The sequence below is a fragment of the Suillus clintonianus genome (assembly GCF_016758775.1).
Source record: "Suillus clintonianus strain FC179 chromosome Unknown DEU56scaffold_27, whole genome shotgun sequence".
NCBI classification, from domain to species: Eukaryota; Fungi; Basidiomycota; class Agaricomycetes; order Boletales; family Suillaceae; genus Suillus; species Suillus clintonianus.
In genome coordinates this window covers 384,079-408,724 of record NW_024539251.1, presented here as the reverse complement: position 1 = coordinate 408,724, position 24,646 = coordinate 384,079, and the positions used below count along the sequence as shown (strand labels likewise).

Here is a 24,646-nt window from a genome sequence, read left to right as displayed (position 1 = left end):
GTTTGCTGTCACATTGGGAGCGCACACGAGGCCGCGGTTATGCTGAGACCGCTCAGGCTCACGCTTCAATCGAAACGATGCAGGATCATCTCAGCAATATAAGTACATAGTTTCATCACTCCTCGGCCGGTCGTTGATCTTCCACCAGCATATAAATACTTTTGGCGCGAAAGCGTTCACAGGCAAACCAGTTCAGCATCACCACGCACGATAGACGCGTAATGTGAGCCTGCTTTCAGACTTCTTCGCTCCACACTTGAGACCCGAATCGTGCATGCCTGCCCTACAGATACATCCGCAATGACGTTGTTTGGTGGCTCTTGATGACGAGTGAGCACTAGTCGTGATACGTGATCGGTGAACTTTGCTTACGTCCCTGAGTTCTATCTACAGGCGTTTTCCCTCCAAGGGTCCTGGTGGGTGAGTTGTCTCACAATAGTTGTAATCAGCTCTCAATCGCCCAAGCGAATAGAAACACGAGCAGAGGGACAGCCTGACACTGAATATATCATATCTCCACCTAGCGGCACGACTTATGTTTCCGTAAGCGGCCTCGCCTCCTTATGTGATCTCCACTCGCGGGAGAAGTGCCATCAGTCTAGGATGGGTATGCCGATTATCATTATATCCAAGTGTCTAGATTTTGGATGAACACTCCAGGATCCACGTGTCCATTTACATGATCAGCCTGCAGTCCCCTTCCCGCATCCACCGATCCACACTGGTACATTGGGTTTCCCATTAACGTCTCCCGCGACTTCATTCAGCCTATCCAGTACCTCAAATCCCGCTTTCAATTCCCCAAACGCCACGTATTTCCCGTTCAACTTTGCGAGCTGCGTCTCGTCATCCGTAAGCACGACGAAGAACTGGGAAGAATTCGTGTTTTTGCCGGAGTTGGCCATCGCGAGGGTTCCTCTTCGCATCTTGATCTTCAACCCATCCTTTTCATCGTTGAATTTTCCGCCATATATCGACTGGGGAAAATCAGGAAATTAACTAGTCATATTTCGAGCACGAACCTCGCCGCCACTGCCGTCCCCCCTTGTGACGTCGCCCCCCTGTGCAACGAAATCTTTCACGATGCGATGTATCGGGCATCCCAGGTAATATAGCTCTTTGTTACGTGCGTTTTTACACTTTCCTTTCTCCCCCGTACACAGCGCCGTGAAATTGGCTGTCGTTTTCTTCAGCGAGGCCTCGGGGTTCAACTCAAAGACGAGGCGGCCGACAGAGAGGGGTTCTGGGGGCATGAAGCGTAGTACATGCGATTTCTAACGATGATGACTATGTTTGAACATGACGTCGGTAGAAACATCGGGCAGAAATGCAAATACATCGATTTCTCTGAGCATTTCCTGTTGTTCTGATGATAGATGCTGTAGATCCGGTGGCAAGCCGTAGATGGCTGCGTTGTTAACGAGCAAGTTGCGGGTGGTGATATATGCGGCTTCGTCAAGTGTGTGCTGTTCCTTGTCTCCCATAAAAACATCGAGATAAGCGGTAGAAGACATGTTTGCGTCGAAAGCGTTCCAAGTTGTACAATGTTCATGTTCATTTTGATCAGGTTCCGTTTTCCCGCAATCTTGCGTGACGTCACGTGTCACGGTGGCATGCTCACCAAGCCATTGCACGGTTTCATTGACAGCAAGCGGCTCTTCCTGTCCGCCACACTCTTCGTCTGATTTGTCCTGAAGCTGAGGACTGCTGCAAATTTAGCAATGGCTTCAGCATACTATGAGTTTTACCGAGGGTCATCGTATGTTCCAGCGGTTTGCCTGATTGGTCGGGTGTTCACGGCTGCAGAATTGGAATGGCCCTGACAGACTCGCTGGACGAGCTTATCACGAGCGGTGCCATCACACCGCAATTGGCTATGAAAGTCCTCCAACAGGTATTTGCCAGTTACATTTTGAGTGAAAGAAAGAAACTGAAACGTTGACGATGACGATAGTTTGACAAGTCGCTTGCGGATACGATGGTGAAGCAGGTGAAAACGAAGACTACGCTCAAGGCTCGTCCGCTTTCTGCTTTCTGCTTTGGAATGAATTCTCATGACCTTTTTTTTGTTTTTGTTTTTGGTTGTGCAGGGCAACCTTCGGACATACCGGTTATGCGATGATGTGTGGACGTTTATCGTGAAGAACCCGTCGTTCAAGATGGAGTCGAACGAGATGGTTTCAGCGCCTCGCATAAAAATAATCGCATGCAAAAATGGAGATGCTATTGAAGCGGGAAAGAAGTGAAAAAAAACCGGTTCCTAGGGCGTATTTGATTGCTCGAGCCACTTTCTACTCTTATGGCAGTATCTCCATTACAATGTTGTACTACCTTTCCACGCTTGTTGGGTTTCTCACTGGTGTCAATGGATAGATAAGCAAAATATTATATATATTAGTTTCTCGAGTTCAAGTCTTGATCGACTGGATTATTATTATGGTCTGCTGCAGGGTTGAATGAATGGGATGTAATAGGACTATGGGTAGATAGGATGAGAAAGATACAATACATGAGGGGGCCCCGTCACTCCGCCATCCCCAAGGGTCCTTTCAAAACCCACGTGGCCATATATGGGACTTGCCATCAAGTTTCAGCTAACCATCCAACCAATCGTTCCTGTCCCGCCTTTTCTCACCGTGTCCAACATTAACCACCACCCCATCTCATCGCCCCATGACGCCTTCCGCCTACCTGGCCAACTACCCAGAGCCCCCAACAGACGCAGCAGTAGCAGATGCCCGCAGAGAGCTCCAAGCCCAGCAAGAGCAGCTCTTAGCGCTCTCGGAAAAGATTGCATTCGCGGAAGACGCCCTGGCTCAGATTGTCGTGGAGAGGAAGCGCGCTATACGGGATTTGAGACGCGAAAAGTTGGCTTTGGAGGAGAAGGTGATTTATACGAAGGCGTATATCTCTCCTATACGGCGGTTGCCACATGAGCTGCTCCGTCATATCTTTCTTTTCAAGTTCGATGATCATCCTTGCTGTGCTTGGGTGCTTGCATCGGTGTGCACGCTGTGGCGAAGACTTACGCTCTCGATGCCGAGGTTGTGGTCAAAGGTGAGACGATGCAATTTCTTGGTCTTGGGCTTTCACCTTGTGTTAGTGCGTATGTGTGGGACGGAGGCAGTTGCTCGTTGTTTATTGCCTCGTTCTTGATCTACTTTTTTTTGTCTATCGTATACTAACTTTTTTCGGTGCCAGATAAGACTTGTAACCAATCAAAGCGCAACTGCTGATACGATACGGCTTTGGTTGGAACGTTCTGGAGACAAGGTTCCGCTTGATATCGAGATTTACTTGCGAGTGAATGGGGTGTCTAGTGAGGGCTCATCGACCCGTACTCGACCTGCCTCACCTACGCCGTGGCTGCATCCCCCCAGCCCACCGCCCCATTATGTGATCCCGCATCCACCTGGAACAGCCATGCTCCTCCCACCCGCGCAAACACCCATCATCGTCCCGCAGTCGCCTTCGCATCACGACTCATGGGGATCACCACCTCCGCCTTCTTCAAGAAACACGCCCCAAGCGCAGCGGAACGCGCACTGGGGCCATATCGCGATATTCTACCTTATCGAACAGATGCATCGATGGCAACGGTTTGTCTTCAGGTTCGACAGACAGTTTCCATCCATGTCTGCGCTAAAATCGATAGCTGGTACGTACTATGCCCCAAAGCGATGTCACAATTGATAATTGAATGGATATAGGTGATGCTCCCATACTTAGGGAATTTGAGATCTCGTGCGCCGAGACTATTTATGCAAGTGAATGGCCATGGATACCGAGTTCAAGTCCGGCGACTAGTATGGCGCTTGGGAAACTGGAGTCGTTGATGTTACACCATGTGCCGTTCAAATGGTCATCGCCGATATTCAAGACTAATTTGCGGTCGCTCAATCTTCGTTCACTCCCTTCGAACCATCTTCCGCTGGATCGGATCATGCATATCATTGCGTGTAATGCAGATCTTGAAGCGCTTACGTTGCATTTTGCTGTTGCGTTACCCGCTATTCTTCCGCTTGTGCAGACGTCGTTGCCGCGGCTTCGGGAGCTCACGTTTGGGGGACATTATCATATGTCGCAGCTAGCGGACTCGCTTGTGCTTCCGTCGCTGGAGGTACTGAACCTGGACGTAGAAGCTCGTGACCCGATAGAAGACACCATTACGAACCTCCTCCAACGCTCGAACAACCCACCTATCACGCGGCTCTCTGTTTCGTATGGATGCACGTCGAGCTCGACGCTGTATTACGGACCTGGGGGAGTTGTGATCTCATGGGGATTTTTGACGGACCTGAATCATCTGCAGTCGTTGAGTATAGGGGGGACGCCGCTTGAGCCGTTTTTGTCTGCGCTCGGGATGCCGGATGAAGAACAGACGCACTGGGCGTGTCCGAATTTGACGACTGTTGCGATGAAGAGCTGTCATGCGCATTCTGATGGGATCGCGAAGCTCGTGCAGCTCGTGGAGGCGCGTAATCCGGAGTCTGGATCTGCGACGATGGTGAATGGGGTGATCCCTACGCGGCTGCAGCACCTGGAGTTGTATGACTGTGCGACGCTTGGGCAGGATGTGATTGAGTGGTTGAAGAAGCGGGTGGATGAAGTTATTTGTACTGAGCCTTCGTATGTAAGGTCTCCTTGAGCGGTGGTTGTTTTTGTTGATGATGGGTTTTTATTTATTTTTTGTTTGTTTTTGCAGGACTCGCGGCTCTAGCTGTTGTGGATTAGTTGCGTGTTTTTGATTGAGTAGTAGTAATAGTTTTTTTGATTTTTGATTTTGTGTATTACCTTATTTGTTATTGGGTGGGCTGCGCTTGGCAGCGCCACGAAGGTTGTCCGTTCGGCGACCGAGAAGACGTTGGTCCGATTTATTACCACTCGAAAGACTTGGGTTTCGTGGGATGGCGGTGATATGATTGGTTATGGTCTAGGGACTCTTGGAGTCTTGGTAAGATCGATAATCAGCAGTACTAGTTTAGGCTTGTAGTCAGTGCTTGGCTTATTACTTGGTGGCTGCGGACACCAAACACCTCCCCGATAAGACTCAATCGAGGTCACGGCGTCAAAGGTTTGTACATAAATAGTGGAGCTAATTATATGAAAGACGATAAGTGCTGCGTCTGCCGTAAACATGCGCTGCCAAGCAAGTCTTTCTTCCGAAATCCAGGATTCTATACAATATAAAAGCCCATTAGAAATCTCAACAGAACGCTTACCCAGTGCGCCCAGTGCTCGAATCAAGTGTACGATGCCTGTTCCTATTCCCGAGACATACGGAAACAAGGCCAAATATATACCATTACCGAAACAGATCGAGGGCACATCAAGTAGGTACGTTGATGACTGACGGCGCGTATCTCCTCCCTTCATCTCAATCTCTCACTATACAAAGGTACCCAAATCATTCCCCTGCCAACTTACACTCCGACACATCCTTTCTTCACATAACACGTTCACCCAATTCAGACTTTACCATGCAGCGCAACGGCCACGGCGACCATGTCGCTGCTGTTGCGCAGGACACCACTCCTCTACTACCTGGCACAGTTCAATTACCACACCCATCACCCTCCACGTCTTTCATTCAATGGGATTGGGATACCGAACACCACGACCGACGCCTCGAAGCTAAAGCAGACGCAGCTCTCCATGGCGCACAACCCTTTCAAGTAGACCGAAGAGTCCTCAAAGACGTCGTACGAGAAATGACAGGCTGTGAAGTCGGGAGAATAAATTTCCTCAGTTCTGGTACGTCACCCCTTCGTCTTCTAGCACTGCCAAGACACTCAAGCACAACCTTAGGCACTTTTCACAAGGCGAGTGCACAGCTCAATGTGGTGTCACCTCATTTGACCTTCACTGTAGGCATATCTTGTTACTCTTATTGACACGCGTGAGCTGGTTGCTCGCGTCGCTCGTCGCTTCATGCCTCGCCTCAAGACAGAGTCTGAGGTGGCTACTATGCACTACCTTCGCGAACGGACATCCATTCCTGTTCCAGATGTCTATTACTATGATGCAAATCCCTACAATCGTCTAGGAGGCGAATATATCCTCATGTCCAGGGTACGTCTTATCGTCATCGTTGTCATGTAAATTGAAGTCACGTGTCATATTAGGCAAAAGGAGTTCCCCTGTCACGCGTATACCATACACTCTCTAATGAAGAACTCAAATCTCTCTTTGCAAACGTCGCATCTATCATAGTACCCCTTTTCGCACAACGTTTCTCACACATCGGATCACTATATCTAGAGGGCGCAGGTACAGGCGCACCAGCCCCTCTCTCGGTTTTGTCATCAAACTCGCCGACACCAACAGCGACGCGTCCTACCATAAACGGCTTCAAATTCATGCCCCTTTTGTCCATGAGCTCCTTTTCCAATGCCGCCACCGCAGGGCCCCTAACCAGAACAGTCTCACGACCAACCTCGGCCAAAGAATCCCACATCGGCCCCATCGTCTCCTGGCCCTTCTTCGGCTCGAACCGCGGGGACCTCTCCCACCCAGACGAAATCGACCGTGGCCCCTGGTCCAGCACAAGCTCATACCTCGCCTCATGCATAGACCGCGAAGTCCGTGGCGTAGTCCTCGAGAACGAGGGTAAATCGGCTCCGCATCGGCTGCATCTTGATCCGGATGAGATCCAGTCCTCAAGGCATCACCACTTGAACGCGGTGCCGGGCGATCAGAGCGATGATAGTGATGAGTGGGACGCGCAGGAGAGTGAGGAGGAGTGGGATGGGCCTGGGGATGTGATGTATAGGGATTATAGGCGCATGCAGAGGAGCACGTTTTTAATTGCGCATATCATGCGAAGGGAGGAGTCTGTGAGGAAGGAGATGGGACGCTGGATGCGCATGATGGAGAGGCTTGGGGCGTGTGCGGATCATTCTGGGGCGACAGAAGAGTTTGGGCTGGATTGCCACGACATAAGCCTGGAGAACGTGTTCGTGGACGAAAATGACCATACGCAAATAGTGAGTGTTTTCCTTTCTTGCGTGTGGTTTCGGGTCTGATGTGTGAATAGACATGTGTCATCGATTGGGAATCTACAACTACCCGTCCGCTCTGGGCATGTGCCCACCTCCCGACTTTCCTGCAATCTAGTCCGTTCACGACTCGTATGTTCCGAGAAGCGGTCGAGGATCTAGCGCGCGGCCGAGCGCCTGAGCCAGCACACCCAGGGAAGAACATCAAACCCGTGAACAGCGTGACAGCCGCAAAAGAATGGCTGCACTACGAAGCAATGGGTGCACGGCTGCGCCTCGCGCACCGGTGTGTCGAATGGGACGGCTGGGAGGAAGGGCTCGTGGACAGTATCCTCGGGCCCGAAGACACCGAAGACGAATGGTTCAAAGACGCCGAGTGTACTGCAGAAGCGCTATCTGCCTCGAGTGCGCCCGTGTGTGCCGAGAGCGTGGCTAGTACCTCTGGGGCTAATTCTGGGGCGTTGCAGGCTGCGTCGTTTAAGCGGAGGAAAAAGGCGGGGCATATACCGCTGAAGAAGGAGAGGGAGAGGGAGCAGATGTTGAATACGACTGGGGATATTTGTGGGGGGCGGGGTGGGGAGTTGGGGAGGAGACTTGAGGCGTGGTTGAGCGTTAATGGGGATGGGACGAGGAAGGGTTGGGAGGAGGAGTATGATGCGGAGGCGGAGTGATGCGGGGGCGGAGGTGGAGTGATGCGGAGGTGGGGTCTTTCTTTGTGTTTTGGACTGGTATGTAGATTGGATCTCGGTGAGCTGGGTTATGCTATGCTATGTTACGCCTGGACATAATACTGTACGATATACACCCCCCTTTACGCACGCACTTGCATTTGTCACGCATTTTTCTTAACTTTTAGCTTTGGGCGGAATTTTCTGCTCTTTTGTTTGCTCCTACAAGAGCGCAATCTGCTTGATTCAAAGTTCGCTCGGAAAATACTGGAAGAGCCTCATTCCCCCTTGGTGAAGCTCGGCCCCTGAGTGCACCAGCGTGCAGGGATTTAGCAAAAGACGTTCAATTTTCAACTTTTCCTCGACCTACCAAAGCCTGGAGCAGAATCGAACTGACTTCCGCTACGCATCCCGCTATTGGGAATCCAACATCCGATGATTTAGATCTTGCTTTCAGTCAAGTTGCCAGCCTTGGTACCTCTGCCTCCTGTCACTGTAACCTCACCTTACCACTCTGACGACATTCAAGGCCGATGCAGGTACGTGCTGAAATTTATCGTACAGTCACATCCCAAGGAAGAGTTCGCAGTACGCTTGTTCTCGAATTGATGCCCGGAACGAGTACACTCATTCGATCATTGTAACAGGATTTTCTTGATATTGATTGGGAGGTATACTCAATACATCTATGAGAGTACCAGGGAGACTGAGGTAGGTTGAACAACTCACTTCACATGACTAATCCCAAATCCCAAGTCATAGATCGAAAACGAGCGCATCCTATCCTCCTCGTCGAAGCACAAAGACCATTCGATCGCTTGGGGTTTGTGTTCTATTCCTTTTTGCGTGGCTTCGATGTGGATGCTTTGGCATACAGCTGTGGTCCACAACAGGCTGTGTTATTCGAGACATGGCGATCGGGATGAGTGATACACAAGAAGTTTTGGTCATTTTCTCCCAGCGCAGATTCAGTTCTTTGGAAAATCAACTATGAGATTGGCGTCTGTCCAGAAGTCCTGATGGTCATCATGGATGATGAACCATATCGCGCGCCTCTGAAGCATGGTAGACCCTACGCCTGGATACATCGGCTCGCTCGCGGTCTTCATTCCTTTTACTTCGGGATGGTGAAGCGGGATCTTTTGATTCAAGCTATCGTGATTGCGGTGTCACCTCGCCTCTGTTCGATTTTACGTGTGGGTCCGGGGGGACGAACCTATCGATATCGACGCATTTGCAAACACTCGTGAGGGGCTGTCTCATTGATATGTTTGCTGTTGACGTTATGTCCAAACCAAGCTATGGATGCGGCCAATCGAGAAATGCCCGAGTTTGCGAGTCATAGCACTTTCTATGACCGGTACCGAGATTGGTACAAGTCGTCTTCCTGAGGCACTTCTGCCCTTGACCACGTTTTGCAGAGGCCAGAACTTGAGACCGACCATTGCTAAATAATCGCTGACGCACCCTCTCGCGACCGGTTTGTGTCCATCCTGACAGTGACTTTGCAGACATCTCCGTAGGCTTGTTAATTTTCTTGAGTGATACAAAAGAAATCTTAGTCATCGGAGAATAATAATGTGTTTTCTCCCAGAGCACAGATTCGGTTCTTCGGGGGGAAAAGTCAAATACGAAATTGCGCTTGATGAGAATGTAAGAGTTAATGCCAAGGTTCTTTGTTAGTCCTTCCATGGACATGATTTAAATAGCGGCTGCGGGTGGCAGGTTTTGGTGGGCGCCAGTATACCCAATGTTTGTTAGATGCACTGGCAGTAGCACCGTGACTCACTGAAATGAGCACCAATAGACTTGTACTTGCTTTAATGATTCGAAAGGGGGAAAGCGTGTTATGGGTGACAACCAGTTTCACGTCACACGCCTCTCTGAATGAGTCCAGTGAGCCACTTATTCGCGGGCTAGTGTCTATCGAGATACCGCCCATCATAGGCTATGTAAGAATGTGAGAATCAGATTTGCTGCGTTCATTCTACATCAATATGTACCTGGCGATTTGTTCTGATAAAGCGGCAGCGGCTCCGGAGTTGGGTTGTCCGTTGTTCACCGGTTGTGATTCGCAGTGATGATGGAAGGCTGTATGTTCGTCAATTTCATAGCCTCTGTACCAGATATCACCCACCAAGAGGTCATAGATCATTAGAGCGCCGATGATAGGATGTTTATCCCGAAGTGACCTGGAAAAATCGTAAGCATTGTGAGTAATCCAAGGTGGCATTAGACGCGCAAAACCAGATCAAACAAAAGTACAATCATCTGGTCTTCTCTAATGCAATGTCTTCTACTTCATTTCGAAGACATTGTGTGGTGTTGTGTAGAAAACCACGAAGAGCGCCGCTGGGCCCGGCTGGACATATGCTAGTTGTGTATCACAGAGAACTGCACAACCTTGACGACGAACAGGGTTTTCGAACATTAGACAGACTGAAATATATCACTTAGCAATAGTCAGATAGAATCGCTCTTCAAACCGATGTAGATCCAACACATATTCATCAAGTCAATCCTCCTGGAGGGAGCGGCTGAAAATTTCTCTTGTATGATTCTAGATCACACCATGATGAAGATATATCATCCGCTACCACCTGGCAAGCCTCCTCATGACCTGATGACACCGTCCTTTGCCCGAGCTACTCATTGGCTAGCGCCCTCCCTAGCCCCTCCGTTATGGTCCTACTTACTACAATCAGCCACTGCAGCCGGAGAAATGCAACGTATGTCTTATCTTGATCCTTGTTTACATTTACGACCGCAGGAATACAAGCGAAAGGCGGCTGCATTTATGAAGTTGTCCTCGACGTTGACTTTATCCTGAACCTTGGTGGGGATTGCGTGGAGTAAGGCAGGGTATGACTCGGACTTCCACCAATGTATCGAGTATGAGTTGGCCATGGTCCAAGCCCCAGTTGAACGTGAACGTTTTGGTTAAAGGTGCGTAGCGTGACAATCTTGTTGTCACTTGGGTAGATTGTCACGACGTTCAACTTGAAGCGTCCGACAATTCGTCAATGAGCTACATGGAGCAGAATCGAACCGATTTACGCTACGACTCCCGCTGTCGTGAATCCGACATCAGATGATTTAGAGGAAAAAAGTTACCTAGTTTTACACCGTATTCATAACTTAAATTCACATCGAGGCTTATGCTGATGCACATTCAATCTGCAAGGTCATTTGCAAGGATGTGCTGAAGTTCATTGGCGTGAAATCGGATCTTGAGGAAGATTCATGCGCGGTATGAGAGCGCAGGCATTCATTTCATCGTTGCGTTGTAACAGAAGCTTCGTGCCATTGACGTAGACGGGATATCCTAGATATCGGTGCCACCGTGCCAGTGCGTAAGTTACGCCATGCTACTGGTACACCGTGCATTTGTTCCACATGATCAATATTGTACCTTTAACCTCAGGGGCTCCGTCGACGGACATTTCAAACTTCGCGCTCAAGCACCAACTTGAACTTGTGCAAGGTGGTCCACTTATAATTTTGTATCATGTATACACTCAGCCCACGCATGCCCCCGCTGGTGCGACGAGAAGTTCATCATGTGAGCCATCCGACTCGAACTTGAAGACTCCTTCGACGAGGATTGATTAAGTTTTATCATAGTGTCTGCCCGTATGGGGATTGATAGTGCTTCTAGCTCGCATCGCCGGCAGATGCCATAAATCCTTCCTCGGATCCCAAAACATCTTTTCTTCTTCTTTCTCAATCCATTCGCGTCGCGCGAACATCTTCATATGTTGTACGCTTCTAGATTTTTGTCCGAAGTTGAGGTTCGAGACGGGTGGCAAATCCTTTCCAGACTCTGACAATGGAGAACGGGATATAAGCTACTTCAAGTTCTAGCTTGTCAAACCATTTGCCCGTACTATGCCGTACAATTTGCCACCTCCGCGACTAAAGACTACCCTATCAGAACAGAGCCGTTGAACGCATTAGCGAAGAAATTCACACTCCAACCGCAAGGTCAGTCTTAGTCGAGACAACAGGTGTCAGGTCATCTGACAAGTTTCGAAGCAGTCATTATACTCGGGTCCAGAGTTCCTGCGGAGTCGAGATGCGTCTCAGCCACATTTCGAACCGAACAGACCGACCACTTCGGTCACGGATCATAGCGCAATGTCATGGTATGTAATCAAGGCACTCATGCGCGAAGCTGATGAAGGCGTAACTATCTTACCATTCATATTCGTGAATACGTTTACATTGACAGGTAGGGGGTGCCGACGACTTAACACCCGGCACTTTGCTCAGGAGACACTACCACGGCTATCCCGGGAATGCATCAATTCACAAATGCGGTCACATGCACAGCCCTAATTGAAGATAGGGATGCGTATGGTGGACGATAGGTTACGGTTCGATTTGCCGATTTGCCGCAACTAATTTCGAAGTCCGATCGATGTTTGTTGAGAGTATCCAAAATTTTATTAGTGAACACGTATATATATATATATATTTGTTCCAACCAACACGCAACGCACATCTCGGATCGACGAAAACGCCCTAACGCCTGCTGGGAAACGAACTTGGACAGCAGAAACAAGTGATAACGGGCACTTGTACTAGTAGTGATGAAGTTCCAGCCTGGCTTCAAGCCCTGGGCCAGCCGAAGCCGAGCCAAGCAAGGACCCATGAGAACCCCTTGGTGAGCTGAGGCCCAAACTTGTCCGGACACGTTTTGGTGATTTTTATCCGGATGCCGTCCTGGGTTCACCTGAGGGGTAAATTTTGTCTGGACTCTGACCCAGGTTACCAAAAAACTCAAAAAATGCGTTTTTTTTCTTATTCTAAGTAGCTAGGTGTGTTTAGAATAGCCACGAGAAGCTAAAAAGAGTTAAAAATTGCCTTCTTCATCCCTCTGTGTGGTCCCGTTTCTCGAAGTCCTCTTGCGGAACAATTTGGCAGCTTCCGCCAACTGAGGCAAAGCAGTTGATAGGATATCGAACTCCATGAGATCTGCAGGTGCAAGTTCGAGTCCTGAGTGCGTTAGGTTGGGCTTAGATGAAATAGACAGAAAAAGGCAGTAGAAGGAATGAAGGCAAATTGGTTGCATTGGTACATGGCAGTTGCATCAGGAATGGAACGAAAATGACAACGAAAATGTTGCTGGTAGATTTGGACACCAAGGTACGAGACACCAGCGATAGTGTCTGCTTTGTCAACGGCAGCGTGTTTGCCGTTTTTACCACCACCTTTCGAGTATATTGCAATCACTGAGACTGTGTCAGTGAGTACAATGTCATAGTAGCACAAACTCACCTCGGCTGATGCGAAGGCCCCACTCTGTGTATGCAATCGCAAAGTCATCAACTTTGAGGGGACGGAGTGCAGATATACACGCATCATCGAGAGGCCCGAGGAGTGGCAATTTTGCCTTTTTGAAAATGTTCTTCCTGCAAATAATAGCCTGATAAATAGACTCAGCGTACAATGTCTAAATACGTTGACACACTGACCTTCTTTACTACTTCCTTTGCTGCGAGAGCTGCGTTTGCCACATTCCCTGTCTCTGGGAGTTGTCCACTAGTACGTCCCATCCAGCGAGCAGCACATTCGAGGCCCGATCCTGTTGCATGGTTTTGCTGTTCTTTGAGGACAGCCTGAAACTCCCGAATAAGGCGACGACACTGTGAAATCGACTCTGTGGGAGCAAGTTGATCACGTCCAGTTCAAATTCCCTTCTTGGCATGCTCGGTTTCGTGATCCATCCAAATTTTCAGCAGACCAGCAAGATCTAGAGATTCCATTGACAAGGAGCCCATTCCAGGTGGTTTGCTTAACTCGCCGGGCAGCCCATGGATGGCTGAGATTGTCAAGCAGCTCTCGATTTGGTCAAATTAGCGCGCACGAAGTTCAGTTTCAGTGTAGTCCGCATGCTCATTTTCAGTGAATTTAAGCCTGTCGTGACATCAGTGTGAGGCTAACCGATGTAACCATAGGTGCGTGAAATGACTTACAGCCATTGTTGCTCATCAGTATCTAGAGCGATTGCAGCAAACGTTAGTCAGAGAAGCTCATCCTTTTGCCTTTCGGTTCGACGAGAGTCTCCATCAGTGTCCTCAGCTAGCCTGACGAGGGTCCCGAGTGTGCCACCACGTCAGGGCCCACAATGGTAAATTAGTAATCGATTTCAACTGCCATTGTAACATGGGTCCGCCAATGATTGAGTGCTGTCGAGCCATGCTTGACTGATGGCAGAGTTGATCTCTGCCAATACATTTTCAGAGGGGATGGGCACGATAAGTCCGAGTCGATGTCTGGAGGGTCGTGGCTAAACCAACAATTGACTTTCACAGAAATAATGGTCGAGGGGGCAGGCAACGACAGCTGCAGAAAATCGTGAACGGAAAGGTTGCGAGATGGGATGTGGTGCATGTGCGCTTGGGGAATCGTGAGTGCTGCAGAACAAGGGTGAGATAGGAGAACTGTACCAATGAATGAAAAAAGATGTTGGTTTGCGCCAGGGACACCATTTATCATGCAGGCCTGCAGTCCAGTATGTGCTGCACTTCAGCCGGCGCCTCTTTCCATTAGAAGCTCACAGCAGTCTTCTCGCTGGATTCTCCATTGAAACATATCATCCTTTGAGACCTGTGCATTTAATTGGGTGATGGTTGGAATAAATAACAATGTGTTCACTAATAGGCATAGACTTTGTCCAATGCTGACACGTTCAACGTGTCACGCAACGCCCAGCCGTCAGGGTGTTTTCGTCAATCCGAGATGAGTGCATGTTGGTTGGAATAAATATGTGTGTGTATAAATACGTGTTTAGTAATAAAAATTTGGATATTCTCAACAAACATCGATCGGACTTCGAAATTAGTCGCGGCAAATCGGCAAATCGAACCGTAACCTATCGTCCACCATAGATGCGCACATCCGGGTATTCTAATCGCCAGCCATGTTACTTCATATCCGATCTCTGCAACCACCAGAACATCGTCCTGATCACACAGAGCTTTTGGAACCGGTTTCCGGTACAGGTCGTATTCCATGGTATGGAAAAACTCTCTGGCTAATGAAAGATAGACTGCATCAAAAATTCTAATGCTAGGTCCAGAATTCTAGGGTTCGTTGGAGGAACCAGAAATGCATGAGATTTGGCCGATTTGGGGCTGCGTCTGGGGTCAAGTCTGATGTCTTTAACTGTGGCGCAGACTTGGCCCCAGACGCCATTTCATATATTTCATCGGAGGAATGCGAATGTGCCTGTCCAAATACTCCTTGCGCTGTGCGGTCACAGAATTGGCCAATCCTTCTCATTCTCCGAATGAAAAAGCACCATATATAAGGTGGGTTTTCGGTCTGTTCATACCAGACAAGTCATAGTCAACACATTCCATCTTCGATACCACTTGCGCTTACCATGGATTTCAAAGGAGACGTGCTAGGCTACTGGGGTCGAAATATCATCCAAGATTTTGATGATGTTCTTCTCAAAAAGCTTCCTGGACTCTCCAGGGCTGGTCGTCAACAGATCCCACAGCTACAGCTCTCCAAGGCTGGTCATCTCGTGACGGACCACCCAGTTGGAATTTTAGGCGCAGGAGTTGGTGGTCTGTACACCGCCCTCATACTAGATTCTCTGGACATCAAGTACGAGATCTTGGAGGCGTCGAACCGCACCGGCGGCCGCCTCTTGACCCACAAGTTCCCGAATAGCAACGAATACGACTACTACGTATGTCATTCATCTGATGTTGTTCCGCCAATGATGCTCAACATGTAACTTCTTGGCTTTCCCGCTAACTAGGATGTTGGCGCCATGAGGTTCCCCCTGCCACAGAAGGACTCTGAAGGCAATTACAAGACTGGCATTATGAAGCGCTTGGGCGAGTTAATCAACTACACAAAGCTCAACGACGGTCCAGTACCTCTAAAGTCCACACTTATCGACTACTATTACAAGGCAAGGACAGGAGGGTCTTTCCTCTACTTCAACAATGAACGTTACCAAGTCTCTGATACATTGCAACCTCCCGACTTCCGCGCCCGAGAAATGGGTGTGGAGTCCGAGTACGTCGCCGTTGGAGTTGACAAGATTGTCGACGATGTCGTTGAGCCATTCGCCCGCATGCTCATAAACGACTTGGAGAAGCAGGTCACTAAGGGGTGGGACGTCATGAAGGAGAATGACGCATACTCGCTTCGCGCATACATGTCGTTCAAGTACATTCCCAGCGTCAACCTCGAACTCCCGCCCATGCATCTTTCCACCAACGTTATCAACTGGTGCGAGACATTCGACAACAGCACCGGCTCGTTTGACCGTGGTTTGACTGAATCTGTTCTCGAGACGCTGGCGTTCGCCAAGGCCGGGTCGGAGGTCATTGGAGAGGTGGAATGGAAGTGTTTCAAGTAAGCACACCTGCTGTCTCCGAGTTCATGTTCTCACACTTTCCTGTACACAGAGGCGGTTCTCACGTGCTCGCCGACTACATGACGGCGTACGTTACTGCCAACGGTACCAATGATCACATCAAGTTCGATAAGAGGGTCACAAGCGTCTCTGAGGGTGAAGACACCATGGAGGTTTCTGCGGGGGGTGTATCGCACACATATTCCCACGTCATATCAACTATTCCTCTGCCGGCCCTGCGGACGATTGATCTCTCCGGTGCTGGTTTAAACGTGATGCAGAAAAACGCATTGCGCAAGCTACAGTACGGTCCTTCAATCAAGATCGGGATCCGCTTCCAATCAGCGTGGTGGACGAAGCTTTTTGGTATCGTAGGAGGTCAATCATTCACCGACCTTCCCATTCGAACTATTGTCTACCCCTCTTACGGGGTCGACTCTAGCTCACCGTCCACAGTGCTGATCGCGAGCTACTGTTGGACAACCGACGCAGAACGTTTGGGAGCGCTCATCGGCACCGGTAAAACAGAGTACATCGAGCAACTAAAGGAACTTGTGCTGCGCAATCTCGCAGAAGTACACAACGTCACTTATAGTTTCTTGTTGGGGGAGTTCTTGGACATGCATGCATGGGACTGGAACTACGACCCGCTCACCATGGGTGAGTCTGTGAATATTTACTTCATCCAATCGATGCTCACTCGCTCCGTTACAGGTGCATTTGCGTACTTTGGGCCCGGAGATTTCCAGGATTTATACACGGCTCTCAGTGTTCCAAATCACAACAAGAGGTTCCATTTCGCTGGAGAGGCCATCAGCACCCGTCATGCGTGAGTGAAAGCAGTCGTGTCTTTTCGATCATTATAATTCAAAGACAATGTAACCTGCAGGTGGGTCGTCGGTGCACTGGACAGTGCATGGCGCGCAGTGTACGAATACCTGCTCGCTTCTGGGCAGCCTCAAGCCACTATTGAAAAATTCTTCAATCTGTGGGGCGAGAACCTTGAGTGGGTATACCCATCATCCAACTATGCCGATGAAGGGCAGCGTAAAGCGGATCCGAACATGAACACCATGTTACGAGTCCACATGGCATGCACATATGCAGGTGAAACATCTGGGGAGGTGAAGTTCTGAGCAAGACGTAGCAGTTGGCTCGGTAGCAAATATTAACTGAATCTGTAACATTACTTGCCTCATATGATCATCGATGACCTTTTTGCTCCTAGGAACTGACTCGGAAATACATCGTGTATGTCTGCTAACTTTTGAGCACTAGTTGTGTTAAAGGCCATGAAACTTCGAGGCGCTTGCACTTTTCGATTATATGTGGTACAATTGCCCCTATTTGAGTCACCGCATGTTCAACGTTCACCTGGAACAACCACGACAATTATTAAACATGACACTGGATCATCAATGCTTATGTCGGGCAGTGACATGATCAAGTATGAATCATCGTCAGTTCTGCTCGACCAATATGGTTGGGAGTTAGTACATAAATGGCGATGATTGACTCTAACCATCATCCTCCCAATCATCGGGCGAATCAAATACTCGTAACTTCCAGATACTCATACCAACAGAATCACAATCACCCATGATGGACAAGCATAGAGACTCCAAGGTTGATTATGATTGAATTCAAACAGCCCGTCCCTCCACGAATTCCAGAATGTCTTCGTCAGAGGGTCGATGCTCCATATCTCGTGACCAACATCTCTGAATAAAATCCCAATCAACGTCACTGACCACAGGTGCAGACGGTCTTTTGGGTCTTATTCCTTGTGATATGCAGTGAATTATGGCTTCATATCTGCGGATATAATGGTAAGGGATCTTGCCCTCCAAAACCTGCAGGAAGGTGAGCTGATTCAGAGACGATAATATAGGCTACGTGCATGCAGCATGATCCCTCCAAAAGAGTAAACATCGCTTTTCGGAGTGAATATTATTGACATGTTGCCTTCATCATCGAAAATCAAGTATTCTGGCGCCATGTATTGTGCGGTACACGTGGGATTGGTGGGCAATAATGCCTGACTCGTTCGTTCAGGAAGGAGTGCAGAAAGACCGAAATCGGCGAGGCTTGCTTTTCCAGTCTTGTCAACGAGAATGTTATTCTAAGGAAACTTCAGTTAGGCGTTTATGAATTTCACAAAGGCGTACGCACACCACTCAAGTCTCCATGGATGATTGACTGCAAGTGGACTGCCCAATTCAGTGTTAGTCGAACTCTTGCATCAACAACAAAACTCTGAACATACGATATTGAAGTCCACGAGCTATACCTCTGAGCTAAAGAGACATTAGCGTGGTGGATATGGTGAGATGAATAATTGACCGAACCAGTGAAAACTTTGCATTGTAGGAAAGCATCTTATGTTTGCGCTGAAGGTATCCGGTCAAAGTGCCATTTTCGAACCATGGCGAGATGAGTGCTGGGAGGGAACCAAATCCATCCGTAACTCCCCAGAGAGGAACAATATTTTCGTGTTCAAGTTTTAACCATAGCTTGATCTCTCGGAACAATCGCTGATGAACCAAAGTCAGTTGAATGAGGTTAAAAAATTCTATGCCAGCTACTGACATTGATGATCTTCAACACGTCTGGATTCTCACCAAATTTTATTTCCTTGATTGCAACCTAAATCAATGTGAGGAATGTGGATGAAAACCAATTGTAAGGCACCTACGTCATGGCAAGCTGTCATAGAAGAGAACTGGTACCGGGAAACCAATTGTGGGACGCTCGCATCGATATCTCTTAGGCGGAGCTGGCACTTATGAACATTTGCAGATCCTCCGGAATTGTGGTAATCCTTGTTGAGCCGTTGGATTGAGTTCGTCAGATCAACGGCACTGAAGACCATGAGCCCAATAACGGCATTCAACAAAGATAACTCACCCAAAACCTAGGACTAAGACTAAATAGCGGACCTTCTCGATCGAAGGACGGGATTCCTCCGTAGATAGGCACTGTCGTATCAAGTTCAGTTGCACTTCATTCATCTTGGAGTCAAATTCGGTGAGGCACTGTGTAAGAGAAACTTTGTAGGGACCGTACCTCCACAATCGGACGAAAAGGTCCTATGCCCTTCACTTTTTCTGAAAGCACTTGGCCCTCTTCGGAAATCCACCAGTACGGCACTTTCCCTGACAACACCTGGAGAATACTGGCATAAAATGGATTGAAGGCTAATTTTCTCCAGAACGCACAAGAATTGCGACGCAGCCATATGAGTATACGTCTCCGGCTTTTGATGGCCGTGGTGCCTCTGTTGAACCGTGAGAAACAAACTCAGGCGCAATGTACCTCGCATCTCCTGGGAGCTGCTCGCTGAATATCTGATTATCTGCAATGCGTACACGGCCTGAACTATCGCAGAATATCGTGTCCTAGGGGTGCGGTGAGAATCCTCAGTACGCAACTTAAGTAACCGAAGCATACACCCGTTAGATTGCCATGCACAGTGCCCTGTTTATGCACTAAGGGGCGTATGAGTTCTGTGCATGAGTGAATACTGGAAATACTGACAATATTCAATACCATCCGCCACCTCAAATAGCTACGCGTTTGAGATCAGAGCTGAATGTCTAATCCACGCCAAAAAATATCAACTTACAATGTTGGACTTTTGACGTTCAGATAAATCGAAGTACTTTCGTTTCAGGTAGTCGTGCAATGAACCGCGTGGTACACGTTGAGGGCTTGGCTCAGCACTGGCAGGAACGCGGAAAATCTGAAAGCGTCGTCTGCATGTTCGACTTCTGGTTGTTAAGCGTTGTCAGGAACTAGAAGACGAGCATATTCACCAATCAATTGAGTAACCAGCCTGCCATCGGAATAGTAGGAGCAAATGCAAGAAAGTCTCGACGACAACGTGATTCACAGCGCCGCAAAAATGACATTGGTAGTCGATTCCAGAGGTCACTTGCTGTTCAGTTATAACCCTCATAACAATATTCGTGCCTGCTTCGATGCCCGACAATTCATGGCTTGTAAGGCGGGTTACTTGTGTGCCTCCGTCAATGGACAAGTCGTACTGTCCCTCCTCAATATATCCATTTCGGGCTGCAAGCGAGTCACGTTCAAACAGAACTTCGATCATCTTATTAAGTTGCTAAAGAGCATTTGATGAGTGAGCTTCTCGAACTTTTATCGTTTCAAGACGGACCTGTAATGAGGTGTAGATGTTCGCCGGTATTGGATGTTCGTGACTCTGACGACCTTCCCACATATTGCGCACATTATCTTGACTTTGTTGCATCTGAAACCACTAAAAAAGCGGAGTAGTGAGTAAAATACAGGGAAAATCCAAAGAGTAGAATCCAACCAGACACCCCAGCAGATAACGGTCAATTGCAATCGAGCATCCCACAATAGCTTGTGTGATGGATGTATACGCAAGACCACGCTTGTGCAAAATTTTCAGCTGGGCAGAGGTCTCTTGCAGAATCCTGAGTGCGACTCGGGTAAATTCAAGCGCACATCAGCAAGGTGCATACCTGACTAAATAATTACTCCGAGATTGTTCAAATGGATCCAGGGCAGTCGGGGCGTTCCACAGATACCAGTTTACTAGTCGATGGAGTCGTAATGCCAGACAATCTAGATCCGCCTTATTCTGACCGTGTCTCTGTTGACGACCTTTGAATCAAGAAACGTACTCGTAATGAAATGAACTCTCACATATATAGTTTGAAGTATGGCCAGTAATCTAGCAATAGCAACTTCCATTGGAGGATTTGCAAATGGAATTGCGCTTGTGTCGGAAGCCTCCCGAGCAGTGGATAAGCCCCAGGAGGATCTGGCGGCTGAATTGGTGGAGACGTCGAGTCCTTGTTCACTCGTTGCAGAAACAGGGCGCACTGCCAAAGAATTTGAAGGAAGGATCGGTGAAGGATGTGGGAGGGCATGGGGGATGCTTGCAGTAATATCGCCATCGCCCTCATAGTCGATGACTGTCGAGTTGCGCTGTGCGCATCCGTTCTTTGTGGGGCGCCTCCGACGGACTGCGAATACCTTGCCCAAATATTCCGCACCGAAATTGTTAACAATATCGTTGATCAGATTTTTGGGCTGCGGAGGGGGCATTGCCGCTACGGCAACTTGGCAAGTGGGTCTTAAAGGGATAGACTCTGTCGTCTGGGAACCGAGCTACTAGCGCTAACTTTTTCGCCCCAAAATGGATTGAATTGCGGTGCAACGACAATTTTAAAACCGTAGAACTGTCAGCTTCTGTGTGCATATAGAGGCGACGTGCCTCGCAGCAGGTGTCAAATATCAGTATAAGGCAAGAAAAGTGCAGTTAATGTAGGGAGAATGCCCCCCAGACCGACCGAGGTGATGTATACAATCTTGAAGCAAACCTCCAATTGATAGGGCACTCCAATCAAACTCTAGGGCCCGGCCGGCAACTACATAGTACAAATGAGAACAAATCGCGTAAGTAGTCCTGACAGAAGTACTCAGACAATGTCCACCGACGCGCAGAACCATGCACAAAAGAAAGGATTGAGTATTACACCTTCTTGTCTTCCCATGGTTCATCCGGAAATAAACCCACAGCCGCAATCTGTGCCCGAAGTTTGGAAATTGCTTCTGCACCAATGTCAATGTTGTTCGATTCCATCAGCTCAGCGATTTTATCTAACGTATCGCGATCCGCGTGTTCCAGGGGTTTCAATCCCCTATCATACTCCTGAATCTGAGTATGGACGTCTCCGCTATTTGGCGAGGCAAGATAGGAAGCGACCGCGAGCTTTATGGCCCTGCGAGAGAGTTCCTGGTTTTCTGAGAGAAGATAAAGTGTTCGCAATACAAGGGTCAAGTCGATGATATAGCACATGAAGCGCCGAAGCACCGCGTGGCTGAGTAGGAAGCGTCAATGTTCTTTCGCTCTAGGACAAGTAGCGATATTACATACGTCGTCTGGTATACGTCGTAAACCCATAAGGCCAATACAACACCTGCCGCGATTGGTACTACAATGGGAGCCGCAGGTCCTGACAGGGCAGACACGATTCCCGCAATAGTACCCACCATCGGAAGTCCAACTGCACTGAATATTGAGTGAGATGACTCAGAAGTTCATCGTCAAGTAATAAAACGACCTACATGGTCTTGTTGGGATCAGCTATAGGTCCATCATCTAGCTTATCGACCATGTTTACCATCAACGTCCTAAACTCTGAGCTGTACAAGTACTGTGCATAAATCATGTCAGAATAGATGCAATACCAGCAAATAAATGAGACATTACATGATGAGGGTCACAGAAATTCCACACAGTGACAATGTCCGTGTGAAGCACATTCAGGCAGTCCCGCATCCTACGGTTCTGAAATGCTGTGCTTGATGCCAACGCCTTCCAATATCCTGTAGCGCATGAAGGTTCAGCTGTGCTCTGTGTTCACTAACGTAGAATCGAGACAGACTCCTCTTTCCAACCCTGACAATACGTAAATCGCGAGATAAGACCCAAGTAATTGAGACTCACCGGATCGATTCTTGTATGTTCAGGTGAGGATCCACTCGTTGTGCGATGGAGGTCATCGCCGATGCCTCGGTCGAAACATGCTCACGGACACGTTTTTCAGTCATTTGGATCAGGTAGACCATCATCTCCTCATAATTTTCCTTAGCTGCGCTCAAAAAATTATGAGAAACGCAAATGACAATCACAGTAGTAGTGACACCCACTAGAGACCACCGCGTATGGTATATCAAGTCCTGCAAATTTCTTAAGGGGTTCAAAGCAGATATCTTGTAGCTCGGTATCAGCTTTGTTCTTGATGAGTTTGTTGACGTCATCCTTGCTCAATCCTTTAAGAGAGGAGTCATCCAGAGAATAATTCACTTGTTTGATGAGCTCATCATATTTAGTGAGAACGACGACGAGGGGGACTTTGACCAAAGGGTAAGTTATCATCTGCGAAGAGTGATAGTGACAGATCAACGTACTTTTCCCTAGCTTTCCGTCGCGCTTCAATGTGAGGAATGCCTCCGTGGCGGTCTCCAGTAAACGCCCGCCTACACGGGGTATTTCAAAGCAAATCCTTGCATGTTGTCAGCTTGCCATACAAACTCATGAAGATGGAGGCCACACCAAACGGCGTGCAGCTGATCTTTCAAATTAGGCATTTTCCCCCGGCGGTTAATAAAATCCTGGACTATGTCGAAGTTGTGTTTTCCCCCTGGTTCAAACCCTTTGCTGTCATGGAGAACGAATCTATCGTTTTGTTTTGAGATGAACTCATGGTCGATGGTAGCCTCGCCTGGCATAATGTTCGAAGAGGTCTATTGGCAGTATGAGCAGCCGCCGGTGCACGTGTTGCAGTATCGTGAGTGGCTCACCGCATTCTCCACTCCGAATGCGCGATTGATCAGCGAAGACTTCCCGACACCGGTCTATCTGCGTTGTCAACATAGGCGTGAGATCAAATAATAGTCCGTACATTTCCTATCACTAAAATTCGGAACCTTCGGAGTCTCGTGTCAACCTGAAGAACGGCGCTTCGTGGTTATGTTGACTCACCGTGGACAAATGCGAATGATTTCATCCGTAGTGGGCTGAAGTTCCAGGTGTTCACTGGAAGAAGGGACAGACTGCTCAGCCTGCTGATCTACGACTTAGATGAGTTCCAATGCAAGAGGTGGATCCTTACTTCGGTTTCCGTATTCCTGGAGAGCTCGAGGACGACTGTGAATTTCTTGTGAGCCGTGTTGTATTCTGTTCATGTCGGGTTGGGTCCATCAGTGATAGTGCGGTTATTATTGTTCGAGCCCTACCTCGTGTCCCGGGTTCTTCACTTGCACCAAACCAGCGAAAGATGTCTGCGGTATCAAGATCGATGTCTTCATACGCGGCCCAATTGATTGCAGATATTTTGTACCACCTGACACGTAAGGAAAACGAATCCCCAATAGAAAGTTTGCTATGATGAACAGTTCAGACGAATACATTTGACTGAGTTAATTGCCTACATGGGCGAGGGAAATACCTGTTGCAAAGTCTTTCCTTCTCCGCGCCCAACCGGTGCATGCAACTTGCCGACCCGGACTTGAGCAGACTCCACATTCTTTCCCGACTTGCTGAAATCGACGGATAAACCTATTTGATATATTCAGTGAAATTGACCAGTAAGTTGATACCGAGAGTTGAGTACCAGATATGTTGAGAGAGGGAACCATTGAGGCATGAAGAGAATTGTCCATGACAGGCTGGTGCAGCACGTTACCTCCCCAAGTTCGTGCGGGAAGGGTCACCGTGACGGTAGATTTATGTGTGGTTAGCTGCGCCGAGTAAATTCTACTTAGGAAGACCGAATAGAAGGGGAAAAAAAGTTATGTATGCATCATGGTGCACCTAGGCCTGGCCCTTGATGGCCAGTGCCCAATGCTCATGCATCATGGGTTGTCTGTCGGACGTCGAACATTGAAATGGAAAAGTCGTGGGTCTCGAGCACAACAATGTGCATTACCTCACTTACAGCAGAGGTGAAGACCTCCAGCACCCCTCGGCAAGTTATTTTCAAGTAGCATCCCACCGTGATGATGATTCTGTGTCGTGGCCTGGAATTCGTCAATTCTTA

The 24,646-nt window shown here is 48.5% G+C and overlaps 9 protein-coding genes across 9 annotated transcripts; 4 read left to right on the top strand and 5 right to left on the bottom strand.

The window, feature by feature from the left end:
- Positions 1-396: 396 nt before the first annotated feature.
- Positions 397-1,558, bottom strand: DEU56DRAFT_289386 (cyclophilin-like domain-containing protein). Its single transcript, XM_041345496.1, has 3 exons — positions 1,338-1,558; positions 1,023-1,287; positions 397-977 (listed from the first exon to the last, which is right to left on the bottom strand). The coding sequence occupies exons 2-3, from the start codon at positions 1,251-1,253 to the stop codon at positions 684-686; spliced, it is 525 nt and encodes a 174-aa protein (XP_041209603.1). The 5' UTR covers positions 1,254-1,287; positions 1,338-1,558; the 3' UTR covers positions 397-683.
- Positions 1,551-2,435, top strand: DEU56DRAFT_798174 (transcription initiation factor IIA, gamma subunit, helical domain-containing protein). The gene is made up of 4 exons (XM_041352977.1): positions 1,551-1,759; positions 1,807-1,894; positions 1,955-2,014; positions 2,091-2,435. Exons 1-4 carry the CDS (start codon positions 1,722-1,724, stop codon positions 2,244-2,246), a joined length of 342 nt encoding a protein of 113 aa, XP_041209602.1. The 5' UTR covers positions 1,551-1,721; the 3' UTR covers positions 2,247-2,435.
- DEU56DRAFT_798166 (uncharacterized protein) lies at positions 2,436-5,110 on the top strand. The gene is made up of 3 exons (XM_041352976.1): positions 2,436-3,057; positions 3,202-3,658; positions 3,711-5,110. The coding sequence occupies exons 1-3, from the start codon at positions 2,674-2,676 to the stop codon at positions 4,646-4,648; spliced, it is 1,779 nt and encodes a 592-aa protein (XP_041209601.1). The 5' UTR covers positions 2,436-2,673; the 3' UTR covers positions 4,649-5,110.
- A 38-nt stretch (positions 5,111-5,148) lies between these two features.
- On the top strand, positions 5,149-7,918 carry DEU56DRAFT_980054 (uncharacterized protein). Its single transcript, XM_041359768.1, has 6 exons — positions 5,149-5,337; positions 5,399-5,754; positions 5,809-5,840; positions 5,872-6,072; positions 6,126-6,986; positions 7,037-7,918. The coding sequence occupies exons 1-6, from the start codon at positions 5,255-5,257 to the stop codon at positions 7,667-7,669; spliced, it is 2,166 nt and encodes a 721-aa protein (XP_041209600.1). The 5' UTR covers positions 5,149-5,254; the 3' UTR covers positions 7,670-7,918.
- A 667-nt stretch (positions 7,919-8,585) lies between these two features.
- DEU56DRAFT_900864 (uncharacterized protein) lies at positions 8,586-10,573 on the bottom strand (the record flags this gene model as incomplete). Its single annotated transcript, XM_041356531.1, has 8 exons — positions 8,586-8,818; positions 8,883-8,920; positions 9,134-9,202; positions 9,456-9,614; positions 9,804-9,858; positions 9,967-10,069; positions 10,363-10,374; positions 10,423-10,573. The coding sequence occupies 8 exons, from the start codon at positions 10,571-10,573 to the stop codon at positions 8,635-8,637; spliced, it is 771 nt and encodes a 256-aa protein (XP_041209599.1). The 3' UTR covers positions 8,586-8,634.
- Positions 10,574-12,521: 1,948 nt separating this feature from the next.
- DEU56DRAFT_911741 (uncharacterized protein) lies at positions 12,522-13,224 on the bottom strand (the record flags this gene model as incomplete). Its single annotated transcript, XM_041357320.1, has 4 exons — positions 12,522-12,643; positions 12,700-12,900; positions 12,947-13,094; positions 13,144-13,224. The coding sequence occupies 4 exons, from the start codon at positions 13,222-13,224 to the stop codon at positions 12,522-12,524; spliced, it is 552 nt and encodes a 183-aa protein (XP_041209598.1).
- Positions 13,225-14,749: 1,525 nt separating this feature from the next.
- On the top strand, positions 14,750-17,329 carry DEU56DRAFT_798144 (flavin-containing amine oxidoreductase-domain containing protein). Its single transcript, XM_041352975.1, has 5 exons — positions 14,750-15,371; positions 15,444-16,048; positions 16,102-16,709; positions 16,764-16,878; positions 16,939-17,329. The coding sequence occupies exons 1-5, from the start codon at positions 15,057-15,059 to the stop codon at positions 17,183-17,185; spliced, it is 1,890 nt and encodes a 629-aa protein (XP_041209597.1). The 5' UTR covers positions 14,750-15,056; the 3' UTR covers positions 17,186-17,329.
- A 178-nt stretch (positions 17,330-17,507) lies between these two features.
- Positions 17,508-21,283, bottom strand: DEU56DRAFT_798132 (kinase-like domain-containing protein). Its single transcript, XM_041352974.1, has 18 exons — positions 20,742-21,283; positions 20,558-20,688; positions 20,386-20,509; positions 20,227-20,328; positions 19,865-20,172; positions 19,675-19,816; positions 19,587-19,617; positions 19,500-19,537; positions 19,268-19,447; positions 19,116-19,214; positions 18,957-19,060; positions 18,745-18,910; positions 18,639-18,695; positions 18,398-18,583; positions 18,316-18,346; positions 18,222-18,259; positions 17,950-18,171; positions 17,508-17,902 (listed from the first exon to the last, which is right to left on the bottom strand). Exons 1-18 carry the CDS (start codon positions 21,144-21,146, stop codon positions 17,693-17,695), a joined length of 2,574 nt encoding a protein of 857 aa, XP_041209596.1. The 5' UTR covers positions 21,147-21,283; the 3' UTR covers positions 17,508-17,692.
- Positions 21,284-21,539: 256 nt separating this feature from the next.
- Positions 21,540-24,371, bottom strand: DEU56DRAFT_288749 (uncharacterized protein). The gene is made up of 16 exons (XM_041345495.1): positions 24,221-24,371; positions 24,039-24,165; positions 23,844-23,989; positions 23,720-23,784; positions 23,590-23,672; positions 23,510-23,534; positions 23,409-23,462; positions 23,161-23,351; positions 23,016-23,110; positions 22,755-22,958; positions 22,552-22,696; positions 22,490-22,503; positions 22,315-22,430; positions 22,170-22,258; positions 21,979-22,113; positions 21,540-21,922 (listed from the first exon to the last, which is right to left on the bottom strand). The coding sequence occupies exons 1-16, from the start codon at positions 24,267-24,269 to the stop codon at positions 21,574-21,576; spliced, it is 1,887 nt and encodes a 628-aa protein (XP_041209595.1). The 5' UTR covers positions 24,270-24,371; the 3' UTR covers positions 21,540-21,573.
- Between the last annotated feature and the right edge of the window lie 275 nt (positions 24,372-24,646).